The sequence below is a fragment of the Trachypithecus francoisi genome, unplaced genomic scaffold (genome assembly GCF_009764315.1).
Source record: "Trachypithecus francoisi isolate TF-2019V2 unplaced genomic scaffold, Tfra_2.0 Lachesis_group2, whole genome shotgun sequence".
NCBI lineage: Eukaryota > Metazoa > Chordata > Mammalia > Primates > Cercopithecidae > Trachypithecus > Trachypithecus francoisi.
The window spans coordinates 115,846,138-115,868,073 of NW_022681465.1; the positions used below are offsets into that span (position 1 = coordinate 115,846,138).

Consider the following 21,936-nt stretch of genomic DNA (forward strand, 5'->3'; position numbering starts at 1 on the left):
ATGTACCATCCAGAATTTTATTCTGCTTTGAATAGCTGCTTCCCCAGGTAGACAGGAACCAAAATTCTACACAAATTTTGGGGCTGACAGGCAGGGTGCCGTGGCTCATGCCTGTAATCCCAGCACTTTGGGAGGCCGAAACAGGTTGATCACCTGAGGTCAGCCTGGCCAACATGGTGAAACCTGTCTCTACTAAAAATACAAAAATTAGCCGGGCGTAGTGGTGGACGCCTGTAATCCCAGCGACTAGGGAGGCTGAGGGAGAATCGCTTGAACCCGGGGGTGGAGGTTGCAGTGAGCTAAGATCGCACCACTGACTCCAGCCTGAGCGACAGAGCAAGACTTCGTCTCAAAAAAATAAAAATAACAATAAAAACAAAACATTGGGGAGCTGAGGGTTGGATGATACTAACTCATGCAAACACCAAACCCTGCCTTTCTTCCCCTTCCAGGTGGCAAGAGGGCTTTGAGATCAGTGATACATCCGCTGATTCTAGTGTTTTCCACCCAAGTTTTCAAGCCTTTGGGTGTCCAAACAGAGGACAAGAGATCAAGATCTCGAAAGGTCTAGAAAAACCCGGGGCCACTTCCATTTTGTGAGGTTCTCAGCATACTGAAAACTGAAGACGTGCTAAGAGTGGGTTACTAAAATGGTGGCCTATCTGAAATCTTGCCAGGGCACCATGCCTGCTCTCATCCTGTCATCCCTGTATCTCAGGGCTCATCCTCTGCCCTGACACCTAATCTCACTTCAGGAACATAAATTGAAAGTTCAAATAACCTCGGATTATATTACTCTGGCCTGTGTGTTATACTGGGCGACTAGGCTGCGTAGCCTCCTGGGCCGAGCCATGACTCTGCAGGAACTGCGGCGCCGGCTCACACAGCGCGGAGCGGTGCACGCCTGGCCGGCCAGGCGCCCGCGCTGGGTTCTGCTCACGCCCACAGGGGCCCGCGTTCGCTGCAACCGGCCCTCCTTGATGGCTGATCGTCGGACTCCTACCCTTTCTGCCTGCTGCCGTTTGCCCTGTCAGCTAAGGGCACGCGATGCGTCCCAAGTCTCGGCTCCAGCCACTAGACGGGTGAGGGCCACTGGGGGTTGGGTTGGAACGCCCCCGAAGGCACCACGGCAACCGAGCGGGGAACGCCTGTTAAGCCAGCCCCGCCCCGGGACGCGCGCGCCCGGCGGTCTCGATCCAGCGTGGCCCGCCCCCTCACCTCCCGCCCAACCAACAGCCACTTCCTGCCTCACTCCCGACCAATCTTCACACTCCACGAAGAATAGCCGTAGGGGGCGTATGGGACGGTGCGTAGAGCGATGCCCACGCCGGCCAACCGGATGTCGGGGCTTGCGCGGGAGGGCGGGACTTGGCGCCGGCTGTGGCTACTCAGGGGTCAGGGGCGGGCGCAGGGCCGGGCTTAGTGCGGTGGGGCTCGCTCGCGCGGCAGCGGTGTCCGAGGGTTTTTGGTCCTGCGGCACGTGACGGTCGGGCCGCCTCCGCCTCTGTCTTTACTGCGGCGCGGGGCCAGGTGTGCGGGGGGGAAGGGGCACGGGCACCCCCGCGGTCCCCGGGAGGCTAGAGGTGAGACGGGAGACCTGAATGCGTCCTCGGGCCTGTGAGGACCCCGGGGGCTGGGAGCGCCTCTGAGGCTGAGGGGTCGGGCGTGGCCGGGGACTAAGGGGTCGGGCTGGCTCTTGAGGGCCCAGGCCCTGTCCGACGCGCGCGCCGAGAGCGGGGAGGCCCGAATTCGGGCCTCTTTGGTTGGGGAGCGGGCCCAGGCCGCGCCGCCGGGGTCGGGAGGCGTGGCAGGTGGCCCTACAGCTTTCTTTGACCTCTGGGAAAGCTGACTTATTCCTATGGCTTTGCTTCTAGGGCTTTCTTAGGCCTCTGCCTGCTGCCTGGGCAGCCGCGAGGTGGGCTGGAGTAACTGGGTAAAAGTGTAGAGTGGAATCGGGCCTGCTGTGTACCCCTAGTAGTAGGGAAGGATGGTATTAGACCGAGAGGGAATGTTTAGGATTAGCGTTAGTTTAATATTTGAAAATCCAAAGAGAAGACTGGACCCTAGCTCCGTGAAGAGAAAGGGGAATGTACTAGAAGGAGAACACGCAGTGGTTGAGAAACTTAACAGTTACAGCACCTGTTCTGGAGGGGACTCATCCAGCTGGAGATGGACAGGGCGTTAAAAGCAGGAAAGCAACCGAAAACTCATCTAATGCATCTGTTTTTACAGTGGAGGCCTAGAGGTGTGAAATGACTGGCCCAAGGTCATGCGATTACTTTAATGATGGTGCTGGGATTATAGTTCAGGGATAGGCAGTGCCGTGGTTAACGTTAAGGCCCTGGCCCAAGTCTTTCATTGGTCATTTGTTGCTCTGTGAACTTCGGCAGTTTTCTTACCCTTTGTGCCCCCGTTCTTGTCAAGTAATGGATATGATAACACCTGATGGATTTGTGAGGATCAAATTCAGATATGTATACAATAAGGAAAGTCCGACATTTAGTAACTGCCCTATAACTGCAATACATTATTATAATCTGAATGCCTTTGGACCAATACACTGCCATCCTAGTGAACTGGTTCAGTCCTGTTTCCCAGGACCTGAAGTCACAGTTATGGTGATGGAAGAAACTGGGCATTGTGTATTAACTGTTAGGTATGACACAAGTGATTGCTGGTTGAGGGAAGTTAAACTGAGCTTAATATTAAAAGATTGAGAGGACAAGATGAACTATAGTTAAGTCTTTTTACCTCTGATTTAGGAAATGGAAGATTTTGCTTAAGTTTTTAATTAGATTTTTTTTTAAGGGGGAAGAATTTTATTGATCTTTAAAATCATTCTGTATCTCAGTCTTTTCCCAATATTGTTTGAGGGTCATGAATAGAATCAACTGCCATGTTAATCAACTGTTGTACATTTGGTATAATTATACTTACAGCAGAGGTAAAGGACTATGTGGGAGTTCTTTGCATCAACCAGGGTGCACAAACAAGCCAGGTAACTGGGTCATGAGAATGCTCGAGTGAACTGTGTGTGGGGTCAGTGTTGCACAACAGAAATTTTCTGGCTTGTCTGCAAGTGGGTGTCAGCATTCCCCCACACTTTACTATCTTGACTCCACAGTTCATTTAGCGCATTATCTTCTCAGGGCCACAAGGGGTAAATGTTTTGACAAAAGTCGTTGCTGCCGTTTTGGCAATCACACTATCGCATCCTTGTAGTTAGAGTTCTCTTTGCCCTGGAAGACAGCTTAAGGGGATGAAGTGGCAGTTGGTGAGCATGAATTGCAGGCTCATTAAACTTGAATTGTGGGCCCAGTGTGGTAGCTTTTTTTTTTTTTTTTTTTTTTTGATGGCGGAGTCTCGCTCTGTCACCCAGGCTGGAGTGCAGTGGCGCGATCTCGGCCCACTGCAAGCTCCGCCTCCCAGGTTCACTCCATTCTCCTACCTCAGCCTCCCGAGTAGCTGGGACTACAGGTGCCCACCACCACACCCGGCTAATTTTTTTGTATTTTTCAGTAGAGACGGAGTTTCACCGTGTTAGCCAGGATGGTCTCCATCTCCTGACCTCATGAACCACCCGCTTCAGCCTCCCAGAGTGCTGGGATTACAGGCGTGAGCCACCGCCGGTAGCTTTTGTCCCACTTTGGTTTCCGTAACTTTAGGAATAAGAAGTCTCCTGGGTTCTTCACCTTTAGGGGGCAAATGGGAGGGGTAGATAAAACGGTGAACATGGAACTACTTTAAAAAGTGGAATGAATTGGCTGGGCACGGTGGCTCTCACGCCTGTAGTTTGAGCACTTTGGGAGGCTAAGGGGGGCAGATTACTTGAGGCCAGGATTTGGTGACCAGCCTCGCCAACATGGTGAAACCTTGTCTTTACTAAAAATACAGAAAAAAAATTAACCTCTAGCTACTCGGGAGGCTGAGACAGGAGAATCACTGAACCTGAAAGGCACGGAGGTTGCAGTGAGCGGAGATGGTGCCATTGCACTCCAGCCTGGGTGACAGAGTGAGACTCCATCTCAGAAAGAAAAAAAAAAAGTGCAAATAGAATACATAGTTCATAATAACTCCTAGGAAATAATAAAAGTACCTAAACACAGTTATAACCTATATAGCTTATGGTAAAACTTGTCAGGAAAGTCCTGGTTGAATTCTTTGTTACTGCAACAGATGCACTTTTTTTTTTTTTTTGAGACTGAGTCTCCCTCTGTCACCCATGCTGGAGTGCAGTGGTGTGATCTTGGCTCACTGCAACCGCTGTCTCCCGGGTTCAAGCAGTTCTCCTGCTTCAGCCTCCCAAGTAGGTGGTACTACAGGGCCGCCATGCCCGGCCCATTTTTTTGTATTTTAGTAGAGATGGGGTTTCACTGGGTTGTCCAGGCCGGTTGCAAACTCCTGAGCTCAGGCAGTCCACCTGCCTCGGCCTCCCAAAGTGCTGGGATTACAGGTGTGAGCCACTGCGCCCGGCCCTACTTTTTTTTTGGAGACAGGGTCTTGCTCTGTCATCAGGCTGGAGTGCAGTGGTGTGATTATTGCTCACTGCAGTCTTAAACTCCTGTGCTTATTGGTTCAAGTGATCTTCCTGCCTCAGCCTCCTGAGTAGCTGGAACTACAGGTGGATGACACTACTCTTAGCTAATTTTTTTTTTTTTTAATTTTTCATAGATACCTCACTTTGTTGCCCAGGCTGGTCAAGCGATCATCCTGCTTCCTCCGACTCCCAGAGTTCTGGGATTACAGGTGGGAACCACCATGCCAACCAGGAGACCAGAAATTAAGCTCAGCTTTCTCTCCCTTCTTCCCTCCCTCCCTCCCTTTCTTTCTTCATTCTTTTTTAAAACTTTGTGGTAAGTCCCAGCACTTTGGGAGGCTGAGACGGGCGGATCACGAGGTCAGGAGATCGAGACCATCCTGGCGAACACGGTGAAACCCCGTCTCTACTAAAAATACAAAAACTAGCCGGGCGAGGCGGCGGGCGCCTGTAGTCCCAGCTACTCGGGAGGCTGAGGCAGGAGAATGGCGGGAACCCGGGAGGCGGAGCTTGCAGTGAGCTGAGATCCGCCACTGCACTCCAGTCCGGGCGACAGAGCAAGACTCCGCCTCAAAAAAAAAAAAAAAAAAAAAAAAAAAAACTTTGTGGTATCTGTTTCTGAATTGCTTATTTTACTTAGCATATGGGATTTCCTTCCTTTTTGAGGTTGAATAGTATTCCATTGTATGCCTATACCACATTTGGTTTAATCATTCATCCATTGATGGACATTTGGGTTGCTTCTGACTCTTGGCTGTTGTGAGTAGTACTGCTATGAACATGGGTCTGCAAATATCTCTGAAACTCTGCTTTCTTTTTCTGTTTATTTGTTTGAGACAGTCTTACTCTGTTGCCCAGGCTTGAATGCAGTGGTGCCATCACAGCTGACTTTATTTTTTATTTTTTGAGACAGTCTCACTCTGTCGCCCAGGCCCAGTGCAGTGGCATGATCTCAACTCACACTGCAAACTCCACTTCGCAGTTTAAAGCAATTCTCCTGCCTCAGCCTCCCGAGTAGCTGGCCACCACGTCTGCCTAATTTTGTGTTTTTTTTTTTTTTTTTTGAGACGGAGTCTCGCTCTGCCGCCCAGGCTGGAGTGCAGTGGCCGGATCTCAGCTCGCTGCAAGCTCCGCCTCCCGGGTTCACGCCATTCTCCTGCCTCAGCCTCCCGAGCAGCTGGGACTACAGGCGCCTGCCACCTCGCCTGGCTAGTTTTTTGTAATTTTTTTTTTTTTTTTTTTTTTTTGAGATGGAGTCTCGCTCTGTCGCCCAGGCGGGAGTGCAGTGGCCGGATCTCAGCTCACTGCAAGCTCCGCCTCCCGGGTTTACGCCATTCTCCTGCCTCAGACTCCCGAGTAGCTGGGACTACAGGTGCCCGCCACCTCACCCGGCTAGTTTTTTGTATTTTTTTTTTTTTTTTTGAGACGGAGTCTTGCTCTGTCGCCCAGGCTGGAGTGCAGTGGCCGGATCTCAGCTCACTGCAAGCTCCGCCTCCCGGGTTCACTCCATTCTCCTGCCTCAGCCTCCTGAGTAGCTGGGACTACAGGCGCCCGCCACCACGCCCGGCTAGTTTTTTGTACTTTTTAGTAGAGACGGGGTTTCACCGTGTTAGCCAGGATGGTCTCGATCTCCTGACCCCATGATCCGCCCGTCTCGGCCTCCCAAAGTGCTGGGATTACACGCTTGAGCCACCGCGCCCGGCCTAGTTTTTTGTATTTTTTAGTAGAGACGGGGTTTCACCGTGTTAGCCAGGATGGTCTCGATCTCCTGACCCCGTGATCCACCCGTCTCGGCCTCCCAAAGTGCTGGGATTACAGGCTTGAGCCACCGCGCCCGGCCGTTTTTTGTACTTTTTAGTAGAGACGGGGTTTCACTGTGTTAGCCAGGATGGTCTCGATCGCCTGACCTCGTGATCCGCTCGTCTGGGCCTCCCAAAGTGCTGGGATTATAGGCTTGAGCCACCGCACCTGGCCCTAATTTTGTATTTTTAGTAGAGTCGGGGTTTCTCCATGTTGGTCAGGCTGGTCTTGAACTCCCCACCTCAGGTGATCCACCTGCCTCGGCCTCCCAAAGTGCTGTGATTACAGGTGTGAACCACCACGCCCAGCCTGCCCAGCTAATTTTTGTATTTTAGTAGAGACAGCGTTTTGCCATGTTGGCCAGGCTGGTCTTGAATTCCTGACCTCAGGTGATCAGTCTGCCTTCGTCTCCCAAAGTGCTGGGATTATTGGCGTGAGCCACTGCGCCTGGCATATTTTTTATTTTTATTTTTTGAGGAGGTGGAGTCTCTCTCTGTGGCCCAGGCTGGAGTGCAGTGGTGCCATCTCGGGTCACTGCAACCTCCACCTCCCAGGTTCAAGCAATACTCCTCCCTCAGCCTCCTGAGTAGCTGCGGCTACAGATGTGCACCACCATGCTTGGCTAATTTTTTGTATTTTAGTAGAAACGGACTTTCACCATGTTTCCCTAGCTGGTCTCAAACTTCTGAGCTCAGGCAGTCTACCAGCCTCCCAAAGTGCTAGGATTACAAGCATGAGCCACCCCACCCTGCCCAATGGCTCACTTCAGCTTCAACCTGTCAGGCTCAAGCTTCTCCTACCTTAGCCTCCTGAGTAGCTGGGACAACAGGTGTGTGTGCTACCATGTCTGGGTGAAGTTTTCTTTTTTTGAATTTTTGTAGAGACAGGATCGTGGTTTTTGTTTTGTTTTGTTTTGGTAGAGACGGGGTCAGGCTGTGTTTATGTTGGCCAGGCTGGGAAATAAGGTCTTAATCGAGGGAGTTGAAGATTCTTGGGGGAACGGCACGTAGAGCAGCTGTGGAGGGAGAGGGTGCTGATTGCTAGCTAAAGACTTAGACATTTTTGCAGACATGGACTCATGATAGTTTTTGGGTGATGAGTCTATCTTGTTGTAGGATAGCTTGAAAGAGGAGGAAGAAACTAGAGGCCATAGTAATGCAAGGTAACATTAAGTATCCTGATGTCAGTAATGGAGAAGAATGAAAGACTAGGATTGATCGGGTGACTCTGTGGGCAGAGGATGTGAGGAGAAAAGGACATCTTGTGCATGTGTGTGCACACATTTCTAATTGTATATCGTCTACTTGTTTTCTCCCCCACCTTTTAGCTGTACTTTCTCAGGGCCAAAAATGAAAATTTACCTGCTACCGACCACATCATCTTGTGCATCTGTGTAGCTCAGTTTTTATTTCTTTAGATCTGTGGTCCTTGGAAAGAGAGCCCACTACCACCCAAGACATGTCTAATATAATACACAGAGCACTTACGTGGTTAGAAAATAAGAGATAAAAGTAGCTTGTTGGCCAGGCACAGTGGCTCACTCCTGTAATCCTAGCACTTTGGGAGGCCGAAGTGGGCGGATCATGAGGTCAAGAGATTGAGACCATCCTGGCCAACATGGTGAAAACCCGTCTCTACTAAAAATACAAAAATTAGCTGGGTGTGGTGGTGCACACCTGTACACCTGTAATCCCAGCTACTTGGGAGGCTGAGGTAGGAGAATCCCTTGAACCCAGGAGGCAGAGGTTGCAGTGAGCCAAGATAGCGCCAGTGTACTCCAGCCTGGCGATAGAGTAAGACTCCATTTCAAAAAAAAAAAAAAAAAGTAGCTTGTTTTGTCCAGGTGCGGTGGCTCACGCCTGTAATCCTAGCCCTAGCCCTTTGGGAGGCTGAGGCAGGCAGATCACCTGAGGTCAGGAGTTTGAGACCAGCCTGGCCAACATGATGAAACCCCGTCTCTACTAAAAGTACAAAAATTAGCCGGGCGTGGTGGCGGGTGCCTGTAATCCCAGCTACTGAAGAGGCTGAGGTAGGAGAATTGCTTGAACCTGGGAGGCGGAGGTTGCAGTGAGCTGAGATGGTGCCACTGCACTCCAGCCTGGGCGACGGAGGGAGAGTCCATCACAAAATAAATAAATAAAGTAAATATATAAATTTTAAAAGTAGCTTGTTCTTAGTTTAATATTCTTGTTGAGTTCTAAAACACTAATTTGAAAACATGTCTATTGGTGATATTTGAGCAACAGTATCCATATTAAACCTTTAATGTGAGAGGAATTATCTGCTGTGTTATTTATTTATTTTTTTTGAGACGGAGTCTTGTTCTGTCACCCAGGCTAGAGTGTAGTGGTGCGATCTTGGCTCACTGCAGGCTCCGCCTCCTGGGTTCAAGCAATTCTCCTGCTTTAACCTCCCAAGTAGCTGAGACTACAGGCACCCACCATCGCGCCCAACTAGTTTTTGTATTTTTAGTAGAGACAGAGTTTCGCCATGTTGGCCAGGCTGGTCTTGAACTCCTGACCTAGTGATCCACCTGCCATGGCCTCCCAAAGTGCTGGGATTACAGGTGTGAGCCACGGCGCCCTGCCATCTCTGTTATTTCATTGTAATGTTTTAACAGGTACCCATTGTAAATTAGTGTATGAAAGGGCTTTTGTCTGTTGTAAAGCACTTTACAAATGCAAAAGTTTGTTGGAAATTGTATTTGAATGCCCCACATCTGTGTAACCAATCCTCTCTATATGAGGATGGTTGTGTATGTTTCAGTTTTATTTTGAAATTTTCTAGAAATGGAATCTTCTAACTGATTTTGGGGAAACCCTTTATCCTCTCTAGGCTGCCTTTTCTTATCTATAAAATGAAATAATAAGTTCTTTTTAGCTCTGTGATTTGAAAGCTTTAATTTTAAATGAGAGAGAGAGAGGTAGTGGTCTTTATGAAGTTTGATAAGTGGCAATACATTTAACTGATTTTGCTCTTTTTATGTGTAGATCATGGAAGGGAAGTGGTTGCTATGTATGTTACTGGTACTTGGAACTGTTATTGTTGAGGCTCATGATGGACATGATGATGATGTGATTGATATTGAGGATGACCTTGACGATGTCATTGAAGAGGTAGAAGACTCAAAACCAGATACCACTGCTCCTCCTTCATCTCCCAAGGTTTGAAATGGTCTTTGAATCTATTCCTTTTACCTCTTGAGATGATAAAATTATGAAGATAGCCAGGTGCAGGGACATGTAGTCTCAACTACTCAGGAGGCCTAGGACAGGAGTGTGAGTCCAGCCTGAGCAACACAGGGAGATATCATATCTAATAAAATATAAAAGAAAAACATCGTGAAGATAAATTTGGAACGTTTTCAAAGGCAAAGCAAAATTTGCTAAAATACTTATTGATCTCGCTGGCAGCCTTTGTTATATCTTGCTAAAGGCCAATTATATGGGTTGAATTTGAAGGCTAGCTATGAAATTTTTGTAACAGTTGAAAGCAAACCAGGATATATGGTTCTAGGTAAAAAGGCATGTTGCTGAAAATTTAAATTTTTAATTCATTTATATATTTAACACAGGTCACCTACAAAGCTCCAGTTCCAACAGGGGAAGTATATTTTGCTGATTCTTTTGACAGAGGAACTCTGTCAGGGTAAGTGTTTTCCAGAGAAATATATCTTAGAGGCAAACATTATGTAAATAAGATGAGATAGTGGATTCCTTTTTGGATAGCATCTTATATAGTGAAATGTCTAACTTTATTTTATTTTATTTATTTATTTTTTGAGACGGAATTTCACTCTTTTGCCCGGGGTGGGGTGCAATGGCATGATCTCAGCTCACCACAACCTCCACCTCCTGGGTTCAAGTGATTCTCCTGCCTCAGCCTCTGAGGTAGCTGGGAGTATAGGCATGTGCCACCATGCTAGCTAATTTTTGTGGTTTTTTTTTTTTTTTTAGTAGAGATGGGGTTTTAACATGTTGGCCAGGCTGGTCTTGAACTCCTGATCTCAGGTGATCCACCTGCCTCAGCCTCCCAAATTGTTGGGATTAAGGCGTGAGCCACTGCATCTGGCTTGAAATTTCTAACTTTAATATCTTCAGTGTTAACATCCATGTAGGAAAATAGTCTTTTGGAATTTGTGGGTTTTACTTCCACTCCTTTCCCTCCCACACTCTACCCTATATTTTGTTCTTTGATTGAGGGAAAAAAAATCTTGTCTTGATCTTGAAACATCAGTGGAATTATCTCATAGGTTTGGTACTTTTTCATATAGGTTTGTGAGTTGAAGATAATGTATTATCATTAGTTGTGTGACAGATTTAAAGGTTGGAAGTAAAGTGGTTAAATAGGCTAAGAGCAGAATAAATCTTATTTTTATGAGTATTTACATAATTTTCCCTCGCAAGACAACTGTCATTTTTAAGACTGATTTTGGGATTTGTGTTACTTACAGGTGGATTTTATCCAAAGCCAAGAAAGATGATACCGATGATGAAATTGCCAAATATGATGGTGAGAATTCCATTTGGTTTAGATATAATAGCAGATAGAGGTTTGACATGTTGTCTCCATGACATTTCCTAAGACTAGTTTAAAAGGAAATCGTAAGCTTTAAGATTTTTCCGGGCTGGGCGCGGTGGCTCAAGCCTGTAATCCCAGCACTTTGGGAGGCCGAGACGGGTGGATCACGAGGTCAGGAAATCGAGACCATCCTGGCTAACACGGTGAAACCCCGTCTCTACTAAAAATACAAACAATTAGCCAGGCGAGGTGGCGGCGCCTGTAGTCCCAGCTACTCGGGAGGCTGAGGCAGGAGAATGGCGTGAACCCGGGAGGCGGAGCTTGCAGTGAGCTGAGATCCGGCCACTGCACTCCAGCCTGGGCGACAGAGCAAGACTCTGTCTCAAAAAAAAAAAAAAAAATTTTTTTCCAGCTGGGCACAGTGGCTCACGTCTGTAATCCCAGCACTTTGGGAATTCAAGGCAGGTGGATCACGAGATCAGGAGATCGAGACCATCCTGGCTAACACAGTGAAACCTGTCTCTACTAAAAATACAAAAAATAAGCCGGGTGTGGTGGCATGTGCCTGTAGTGCTAGCTGCTGGGGAGGCTGAGGCAGGAGAATGGTGTGAACCCGGGCGGCAGAGCTTGCAGTGAGCCGAGATCACACCACTGCACTCCAACCTGGGCGACAGAGAGAGACTCCATCTCAAAAAAAAAAAAAAAAGAGGCTGGGCGTGGTGTCTCATGCCTGTAATCCTAGCACTTTGGGAGGCCGAGGCGGGCGGATCAGGAGATCAGGAAATCGAGACCATCCTGGCTAATGGTGAAACCCCGCCTTTACTAAAAATGCAAAAATATTAGCTAGGCATGGTGGCGGGCGCCTGTAGTCCCAGCAACTCGGGAGGCTGAGGCAGGAGAATGGTGTGAACCTGGGAGGCAGAGCTTGCAGTGAGCAGAGATCGTGCCATTGCACTCCAGCCTGGACAACAGAGTGAGAGTCCGTCTCAAAAAAAAAAAAAAAAGATTTTTGCATGGAAGTTTTGCCACCTTTGTGCATTGCGTAATGTGTCTTTTATTTAAGGTTGAGGTGTGCATGTGTAGCCTTATATTTAATAGGATTAGATCTGTTTAATCACCCGTGCTGCTGAATGTTGGAAATAGGTTATTTCAAGACAGTATAATATACTACAGTTTTAAAAAACCATATCCTAATAATATTTGCCAAATAAAGTGTGTTTATTTATTTATTTACTTTCTTTTTTTTTTTGAGACAGAGTCTCGCTCTGTTGCCCAGGCTGGAGTGCAGTGGCCGGATCTCAGCTCACTGCAAGCTCCGCCTCCTGGGTTTACGCCATTCTCCTGCCTCAGCCTCCCGAGTAGCTGGGACTACAGGCGCCCGCCACCTCGCCCGGCTAGTTTTTTGTATTTTTTAGTAGAGACGGGGTTTCACCGTGTTAGCCAGGATGGTCTCGATCTCCTGACCTCATGATCCGCCCGTCTCGGCCTCCCAAAGTGCTGGGATTACAGGCTTGAGCCACCGCGCCCGGCCTATTTATTTACTTTCTTGAGACGGAGTCTCACTCTTGCTGCCCAGGCTGCTGGAATAGAGTGGCGTGATCTTGGCTCACCGCAACCTCTGTTTCTTGGATTCAAGCGATTCTCCTGCCTCAGCCTACTGAGTAGCTGGGATTACAGGTGCCCATCACCACGCCCGGCTAATTTTTGTGTTTTTATTAGCAATGAGGTTTCACCATGTTGGCCAGACTGGTCTCGAAGTCCTGACCTCGAGTGATCCGCCTGCCCTCAGCCTCCCTAAGTGCTGGGATTACAGGTGTGAGCCACCATGGCTGCCCCAGTATAATATATTTATGCAACTAGGAGGTTTTTCTTTGTTTTGTTTTTTTGTTTTTTGGCGTTTGTAGGACCTTCAGAGGTAGAGTTAAGGAGTAGAACTTTTTTGTTTTGTCTTGTAGGAAAGTGGGAGGTAGATGAAATGAAGGAATCAAAGCTTCCAGGTGATAAAGGACTTGTATTGATGTCTCGGGCCAAGCATCATGCCATCTCCGCTAAACTGAACAAGCCCTTCCTATTTGACACCAAGCCTCTCATTGTTCAGTAAGTGAAATGCTTGTTGGATAAAAGCTTTCTACAAAGGGTAATCTTAGAAGACATTATACAACTCTTATTCTATGTTAAAAAATTATGAGATTATATAACTTGTGGTAGGCATTTTTGGGTGAATTTAAACGCCTCGTAATTAATAGTTTTTCCTGCCTAATAAATTATTTTGAAACAAACTGGTTACTCATTTTTCTGACTGTAAATAACTTGTAGATTTTGCAGAACAAATTAACTGGAAATCTACATTAATGTTCAATTTAATTTTGTTTATTTTTGTGGGATAGCTATTCAAAAACAACAGAAGATGGAATCCTTTGTAAGGGTAAACATTTGACCTATGATAAAACATGACCAAGATGAGGGAGCGAGGAAATACATTAAGAGAGTTTGGATCTTTCAAAATGCCATACGGTTTTCTGCTTTTCTCTCTGATATTAGGTACGAGGTTAATTTCCAAAATGGAATAGAATGTGGTGGTGCCTATGTGAAACTGCTTTCTAAAACACCAGAGCTCAACCTGGTATGTAATTCCCATTTCTGGAATGTAGCTAGACACCCACTACTACCTTGTAAGAATTTTGTAATTTGCGCCAGGTACAGTGGCTCATGCCTGTAATCCCAGCACTTTGGGAAGGCGAGGCAGGCGGGTCACGAGGTCAGGAGATTGAGACCATCCTGGCTAACATGGTAAAACCCCGTTTCTACTAAAAATAAAAAAACTAGCCAGGCGTGGTGGTGGGCACCTGTAGTCCCAGCCACTCGGGAGGCTGAGGCAGGAGAATGCCATGAACCCGAGAGGTGGAGCTTGCAGTGAGCCGAGATTGCACCACTGCACTCCAGCCTGGACGACAGAGCGAGACTCCATCTCAAAAAAAAAAAAAAAGAATTTTGTAATTCTTGTGAAAATAAAGGCTTCCTCCTGCTGTTTAACTTTTTTGATGAGTTGGGAATATTGACTTTGACACTAATGTGCTTTTTATTCAAAGTGTAAATTACAGAGTTGTTACCAACTGTTTTTATCTGAATTTCTGGTTTTGCTTCTGTGTAAGTTTTAGTTTTAGCAAGCTTATTTCTTTGTTTTGTGAGGAAGCAGTAACTGTCTAGATGTGTGCATTACTTTTTTTAGGCACTTAAATGTTATTTTAAATTTACTGATGATTGCTTGTTATTCCTTTTCACTAAACAAACTTGTAGTTAGCTTTTCCAGTAACTGTCATTAATATATTTGGAATTTTATAAGAGGAATTACCATACACTTTTGAAACGTTGCTTTTGAACACTTTGACTACAGTGACTTCAAATACTCCTTTTTTGTTTCTGAAGGATCAGTTCCACGACAAGACCCCGTATACGATTATGTTTGGTCCAGATAAATGTGGAGAGGACTATAAACTGCACTTCATCTTCCGACACAAAAACCCCAAAACGGGTATTTATGAAGAAAAACATGCTAAGAGGCCAGATGCAGATCTGAAGACTTATTTTACTGATAAGAAAACACATCTTTACACACTAAGTAAGAAAAACCATTAGTTTGGGGGCTTATGGTATTACATATTTATCATCCATTTACTTTAAAGATTGTACATCTGGCTGGGCACTGTGGCTCACACCTGTAATCCCAGCACTTCGGCAGGCCGAGACAGGCAGATCACCTGAGATCAGGAATTCGAGAACAGTCTGGCCAAACTGTTGAAACTCCATCTCTACTAAAAATAAAAATATTAGCCAGGTGTGGTGGCACATCCCTGTAACCCCAGCTACTTGGGAGGCTGAGGCAAGAGAATTGCTTGAACCCGAGAGGGAGCCAAGATCATTGTGCCACAGCACTCCAGCCTCCAACACTCCAACAGTGAGACTCCATCTCAAAAAAAAAAGGTAGTAAATCTGGAGAGTACACCAGCCTCCAAATAAGAAGAATCTCAGCCTGGTATGGTTGCTCATGCCTGTAATACCAGCACTTTGGGAGGCCAAGGCGGGCGGATCACTTGAGGTCAGGCATTCGAGACCAGCGTAGCCAATATGGTAAAACCCCGTTTACACTAAAACTACCAAAATTAGCTGGGCATGGTGTCAAGTAGCTGGTGTAATCCTAGCTACTCAGGAGGCTGAGGCAGCAGAATTACATTAACCCAGGAGGCAGAGGTTGCAGTGAGTCGAGATTGTATCATTGCCCTCCAGCCTGGGCGGCAGAGAAAGATTCTGTCCCCCTGCAGTGAGTCGAGATTGTATCATTGCCCTCCAGCCTGGGCGGCAGAGGAAGATTCTGTCCCCCTTCACTAAAGAAAAGAATCTCTTTAATATCTTAGTTGGGAAATGACCTTAATTTGTCAGCATTAAAAGAAGCTTCTTGGCCAGGTATGGTGGCCCACACCTGTAATCCTAACACTTTGGGGGCTGAGTCGGATGGATTGCTTGAGTCCAGGAGTTCCAAACCAGCCTGGCAACGTAGAGAAACCCTGTCTCTACAAAATATTAAGAAATTAAATGAGTACAGTGGCATGTGCCTGTAGTTTCAGCTACTCAGGAGGCTGAGGTAGGAGGATTGCTTGAGCCCAGGAAGTCAAGACCGTAGTGAGCCATAATCTTGCCACAGCACCATAGCCTGGATGAGAGTGAGATGCTGTCTCAAACAAAAAAATACACACAAAAAAACAAAAAACTTCTTTTCCACAAGAATTGAGGTTCAAGATAATTTTAAGAATAGGTATTTTTGGCCGGGCACGGTGGCTCATGGCTGTAATCCCAGCACTGTGGGCGTCCAAGGTAGGCGGATCACCTGAGGTCAGGAGTTTGAGACCAGCCTGGCCGACATGGTGAAGCCCCTTCTCTGTGAAAAATACAAAAATTAGCTGGGTGTGGTGGAGGGTACCTATCATCTAGCTACTCAGGTGGCTGAGGCAGGAGAACTGCTTGAACCCTGGAAGTGGAGGTTTCAGTGAGCCGAGATTGCAACAGTGCACTCTAGCCTGGGCGACAGTAAGACTCTGTCTCAAAAAAAAAAAAAAAAAAAAATTGGTGTTTTTTTGCTGGACACGGTGGCTCACACCTGTAATCCCAGCACATTGGGAGACGGAAGTGAGCAGATCACTTGAGGTCAGTTATTCAAGACCAGCCTGGCCAATATGGTGAAACTTCGTTTCTACTGAAAATACAAAAACTAGCCAAGCAGAGTGGTGGGTGCCTGTAATCCCAGCTACTCGGGAGGCTGAGGCAGGAGAATCACTTGAACCCGGGAGGCAGAGGTTGTGGTGAGCCAAGGTCATGCCGTTGCACTCCAGCCTGGGCCACACAATGAGACTCTGTTCCCCACCCACCCCCCCCAAAAACAAGGTATTTTTTTTTTGGTATCCTATAAAGAGCTTTTCTGATCTACCTAATTTCTTCCTTTTTTTGTTGTTGTTGTTGTCGAGAGATGTTGAATAATAGAATAAGTTATACATATAATTATACATACATCCAATGAAAATAGTTTTTCAGAAGTATCTTGTAGTTGAACTTTGGATACTCTAATACCTGGACAATTGACAATTGAGTTGAATCATTTTGATACAGGTTTATTTTGGTTTGTTTATTGAAGCTTTTCCTGCTAGTTTGAGATCATAAATAGGCATGCTTCTTTCTGAAGAATATAATAACTTTTTTTTTTTTTTTTTTGAGATGGGAGTTTCACTCTTGTTGCCCAGGCTGGAGTGCAATTGCGTGATCTCGGCTCACCACAACCTCTGCCTCTTGTGTTCAAGCGATTCTTCTGACTCAGTCTCCTGAGTGGCTGGGATTACAGGCATGTGCCACCATGCCTGGCTAATTATTTTTTTTTTTTTAGTAGAGACGGGTTTTCTCCATGTTAGGCTGGTCTCAAACTCCTGACCTCAGGTGATGGCCCGCCTCAGCCTCCCAAAGTGCTGGGTTACAGGCATAAGCCACTGCACCTAGACTACCTTTTTAATTTTTTTGAGGTGGAGTGTTGCTCTGTCACCCAGGGTGGAGTGCAGTGGCATGATCTTGGCCTACTATAACCTCTGCCTCCTGGGTTCCAGTGATTCTCATGCCTCAGCCTCCTGAGTAGCTGGGATTACAAGCTTGTGCCACCATGCCCGGCTAATTTTTCTATTTTTAGTAGAGACCGCGTTTCACCATGTTGGCCAGGCTGGTCTTGGACTCCTGACCTCAAGTGATCTGCCCGCCTCAGCCCCCGAAAGTGCTGGGATTAGATTACAGGTGTGAGTCACTGTACCCAGCCTAGAATATAATAACCTTTTTTCTTTTTTTTTTGTGATGGAGTCTTGCTTTGTTGCCCAGGCTGGAGTGCAGTGGCGCCATCTTGGCTCACTGCAACCTCCGCCTCCTGGGTTCCAGCGATTCTCTCGTCTCAGCCTCCCTGGTAGCTGGGATTACAGGCACACACCATCATGCCCAACTCATTTTTGTATTTTTAGTAGACAGGGTTTCAGGGTTTCACATTGTTGGCCAGGCTGGTCTTAAACTCTTGATCTCAGTTGATCCGCCCACCTCGACCTCCCAAAGTGCTAGGATTACAGGTGTGAGCCACTGTGCCCGGCCTAACCTTTTTTTGTTATTTCCAGAAGTAATACATATTTAAGGTACAGAAATTCAGAAGCCATAAATAAGCAAGAAGAAAACACTTCAAGCGAGGGAGAGGGTTGAAGACAAGTTGGTTAATTGGTATAGAAATACAATGAGGTAGAAGGAATAAATTCTAATATTTGATAGTTCAGTAGAGAAATTATAGTTAGAACAATTTATGGTATATTTCAGAATAGCTGGAAGAGAATTGTAATGTTCCCAATACAAAGAAAAAGTAAATGGAGTCAGGTGCAGTGGTTCAAGCCTATAATCCCTGCGCTTTTGGGAGGCTGAGGTGGGAGGATCACTTGAGGCCAGGAGTTCTAGACTAGCCCGGGCAGCATAGTAAGACCCTGTTCCTACAAAAAAAAACAATTTTTCAGGCTTGGTGGCATGTACCTGTAGTCCCAGATGTTTGGGAGGCTGTGGTGTGGAAGGATCCCTTGAGTTCAGGATTTCGAGATTGCAGTGAGCTGTGATTGGGCCAGTGCACTTCAGCCTCAGTGACAGAGTGAGACTGTCTCTATAAAATAAAAAGAAAGAAAAGGTAAATGTTTAAGGTTACAGATATTTCAATTACTGTGATTTGGTTTTTTGTTTGTTTGTTTTTTGAGATGGGAGTCTTGCTCTGTTGCCCAGGCTGGAGTGCAGTGGCCTGATCTCAGCTCACTGCAACTTCCGCCTCCTGGGTTCAAGCGATTCTCCTGCCTCTGCCTCCCGAGTAGTTGGGACTACAGGCGTGCGCCACCATGCCCGGCTAATTGTTTGGTATGTTTAGTAGAGTTGGGGTTTCACCATGTTGGTAAGCCTGGTCTCAGACTCCCAAGCTCAAATGATCCACCTGCCTCAGCCTCCCAGAGTGCTGGGATTATAGGCATGAGCCACCCGGCCCATCCAATTACTGTGATTTGGTCATTACACATTATATACACCTGCCAAAATATCACATGTACCCCAAAAATATGTAAAAGTATGATATGTCAATAAAAACATAACACAGGCCGGGCACGGTGGCTCCAGCCTGTAATCCCAGCACTTTGGGAGGCCGAGATGGGCGGATCACGAGGTCAGGAGATCAAGACCATCCTGGCTAACACGGTGAAACCCCATCTCTACTAAAAAATACAAAAAATTAGCCGGGCGGGGTGGCTGGCGCCTGTAGTCCCAGCTACTCGGGAGGCTGAGGCAGGAGAATGGCGGAAACCCGGGAGGCGGAGCTTGAGTGAGCTGAGATCCGGCCACTGCACTCCAGCCTGGGCGACAGAGCCAGACTCCGTCTCAAAAAAAAAAAAAAAAAACACACAATGGGCTGGGTGCAGTGGCGCATGCCTGTAATACCAGCACTTTGGGAGGCTGAGGCGGGTGGATCATGAGGTCAGGAGATTGAGACCACCGTGAAACGCCATCTCTCCTAAAAATACAAAAAATTAGCCGGGTGCATTTGTGGGTGCCTGTAGTCCCAGCTACTCGGGAGGCTGAGGCAGAAGAATGGCATGAACCTGGGAGGCGGAGCTTGCAGTGAGCCGAGATCGCACCACTGCACTCCAACCTGGGCGACAGAGCGAGACTCCATCTCGAAAAAAAAAAAACAGGGCCGGGCGCGGTGGCTCAAGCCTGTAATCCCAGCACTTTGGGAGGCCGAGACGGGCGGATCACGAGGTCAGGAGATCGAGACCATCCTGGCTAACATGGTGAAACCCCGTCTCTACTAAAAAATACAAAAAACTAGCCGGGCGACATGGCGGGCGCCTGTAGTCCCAGCTGCTTGGGAGGCTGAGGCAGGAGAATGGCGTAAACCCAGGAGGCGGAGCTTGCAGTGAGCTGAGACCCGGCCACTGCACTCCAGCCTGGGCGGCAGAGCGAGACTCCGTCTCAAAAAAAAAAAAAAAAAAAAAAGAAAAAGAAAAAAAAAAAACAGGCCGGGCGCGGTGGCTCAAGCCTGTAATCCCAGCACTTTGGGAGGCCGAGACGGGCGGATCACGAGGTCAGGAGATGGAGACCATCCTGGCTAACACGGTGAAATCCCGTCTCTACTAAAATATACAAAAAATTAGCCGGGCGAGATGGCGGGCGCCTGTAGTCCCAGCTACTCGGGAGGCTGAGGCGAGAGAATGGCGTAAACCCGGGAGGCGGAGCTTGCAGTGAGCTGAGATCCGGCCACTGCACTCCAGCCTGGGCAACAGAGCGAGACTCCGTCTCAAAAAAAAAAAAAAAAAAAAACATACACAAAGAGGTCACTTAAAATTATCTTAACATCAACATTGTGATATATCTTGGTCCATATGTGTATGTACACATATACAACTTTACATGCTGTATCTAACTTTTTTTTTAGTTTTGAGACGGAGTCTCACTCTGTCGCCCAGGCTGGAGTGCAGTGGTGGCCCGCCACCGTGCCCAGCTAATTTTTTGTATTTTTAGTAGAGACGGGGTTTTACCATGTTAGCCAGGATGGTGTTGATCTCCTGACCTCATGATCTGTCCGCCTCAGCCTCCCAAAGTGCTGGGATTACAGGCATGAACCACCACGCCTGACCCTAATTTTTTTCTTTTTGAGACAGAAACACTGCAATCTCCACCTCCCGGGTTCAAGCGATACTTGTGCCTTAGCCTCCCAAGTAGTTGAGTTTACAGGTGTGCACCAACGTGCCCACCTAGTTTTTGTACTTTCAGTAGAGACAGGGTTTCACTATGTTGGCCAGGCTGGTCTCCAACTCACGGCCTCAAGTGATCCACCTGCCTTGGCCTCCCAAAGTGCTGGGATTACAGGCATGAGCCACCACACCCAGCCCTAACTTTCTTAACAACAAAAGAGTGTGAAGTTCTTCCTCACAAAAATATTCGTTTTCATTATCACTGATGCAGCAGCATAGGATTTCTTGTCTGGATGTGCTATAACTCAATCACCCACGTGTTAGATATCTAGGTGTGGAATCTGGCCTTTAATATACGTCACACTTAAGATGCTTTTATGGGGCCCATGTGGCTGGGCATGGTGGCTCACCCCTGTAATCTTAACAGTTTGGGAGGCTGAGATTAGGTGGATTGACCAGGCTGGGCAACATGGCAAAACTCCATCTCTACTTAAAATACAAAAAATTAGCTGGGTGTGGTGGCACGGGGCCACCTGTAGTTCCAGCTACTCCGGAGGCTGAGGCAGGAGAATCGCTTGAACCTGGGAGGCAGGAGTTGCAGTGAGCCGAGATCACACCCTGCACTCCAGCCTGGGAGACAGAGCGAGACTCTGTCTCAAAAAAATAAAATAAAATTTTAAAAAAAGCTTTTATGGATTTAAACTTGTTTTTTCATTCTCCGTGGGAGTTAAAAAATAGAACCATGAGTGGACATGCGTTTTTTTTTTTTTTGTTTTGTTTTGTTTTTTTTTGTGTTTTTTTTTTTTTTTTTTTTTTTGAGGCAGAGTCTCGCTCTGTCGCCCGGACTGGAGTGCAGTGGCCGGATCTCAGCTCACTGCAAGCTCCGCCTCCCGGGTTCACGCCATTCTCCTGCCTCAGCCTCCCGAGTAGCTGGGACTACAGGCGCCCGCCATCTCGCCCGGCTCGTTTTTGTATTTTTAGTAGAGACGGGGTTTCACCGTGTTAGCCAGGATGGTCTCGATCTCCTGACCTCGTGATCCGCCCGTCTCGGCCTCCCAAAGTGCTGGGATTACAGGCTTGAGCCACCGCGCCGGCCGACATGCGTTTTAATAAATTAGAGGTTTGTGTAATTTCAGTGACATGGTAATAATACCAGCTCTATTAGAAATAAAGAAATGGGCCGGGCGCGGTGGCTCAAGCCTGTAATCCCAGCACTTTGAGAGGCTGAGACGGGCGGATCACGAGGACAGGAGATCGAGACCATCCTGGCTAACACGGTGAAACCCCGTCTCTACTAAAAACTACAAAAAACTAGCTGGGCGAGGTGGCGGCGCCTGTAGTCCCAGCTACCCGGGAGGCTGAGGCAGGAGAATGGCGTGAACCCGGGAGGCGGAGCTTGCAGTGAGCTGAGATCCGGCCACTGCACTCCAGCCTGGGCGACAGAGCAAGACTCCGTCTCAAAAAAAAAAAAAAAAAGAAATAAAGAAATGGAGCTTTTGTAATGGGAAGTAGTTATAAGTCCACTAATTTGCTCACTGTTATGTATGTATAAGCCCAATAATCGTGTTAGTTTATTAAGGTTTCTTGATTTTTTTTTTTTTTTTTAGTGTCTATAAGTCAAGTCTTTGGTGTTAAAGATTTTAACTATCATTTGCTGTAATTCTTAGAAACCTGAGGAACTAAGCATTCATGTTTTGTGCATAAGGAAATGGGCACTAACTTGCCCAAGACCCCAAGAACCAGGCATTGTTCTTACCCCAAAGCCTCAGGTCATACTTCTGTTGCTTCATGTTA

At 47.1% G+C, this 21,936-nt stretch overlaps 1 protein-coding gene across 6 annotated transcripts in view; it reads left to right on the forward strand.

Annotated features, from left to right (window-relative positions):
* The first annotated feature begins 883 nt into the window (after nt 1-883).
* Nucleotides 884-21,936, forward strand: part of CANX (calnexin) — a 36,818-nt gene continuing 15,765 nt past the window's right edge. For 2 of the 6 annotated variants that reach the window (XM_033178515.1, XM_033178516.1), the window contains exons 1-7: nt 902-1,082; nt 9,328-9,501; nt 9,912-9,985; nt 10,791-10,849; nt 12,814-12,955; nt 13,400-13,481; nt 14,285-14,477. In XM_033178515.1, coding sequence (XP_033034406.1) covers nt 981-1,082; nt 9,328-9,501; nt 9,912-9,985; nt 10,791-10,849; nt 12,814-12,955; nt 13,400-13,481; nt 14,285-14,477 — 826 coding nt within the window. In that variant the 5' untranslated portion in view covers nt 902-980. Of the gene's footprint in view, nt 1,307-1,386; nt 1,584-4,671; nt 4,747-9,327; nt 9,502-9,911; nt 9,986-10,790; nt 10,850-12,813; nt 12,956-13,399; nt 13,482-14,284; nt 14,478-21,936 lie in introns of those variants that run through there. The other 4 variants (XM_033178518.1, XM_033178520.1, XM_033178517.1 and 1 more) reach the window with 4 other exon arrangements.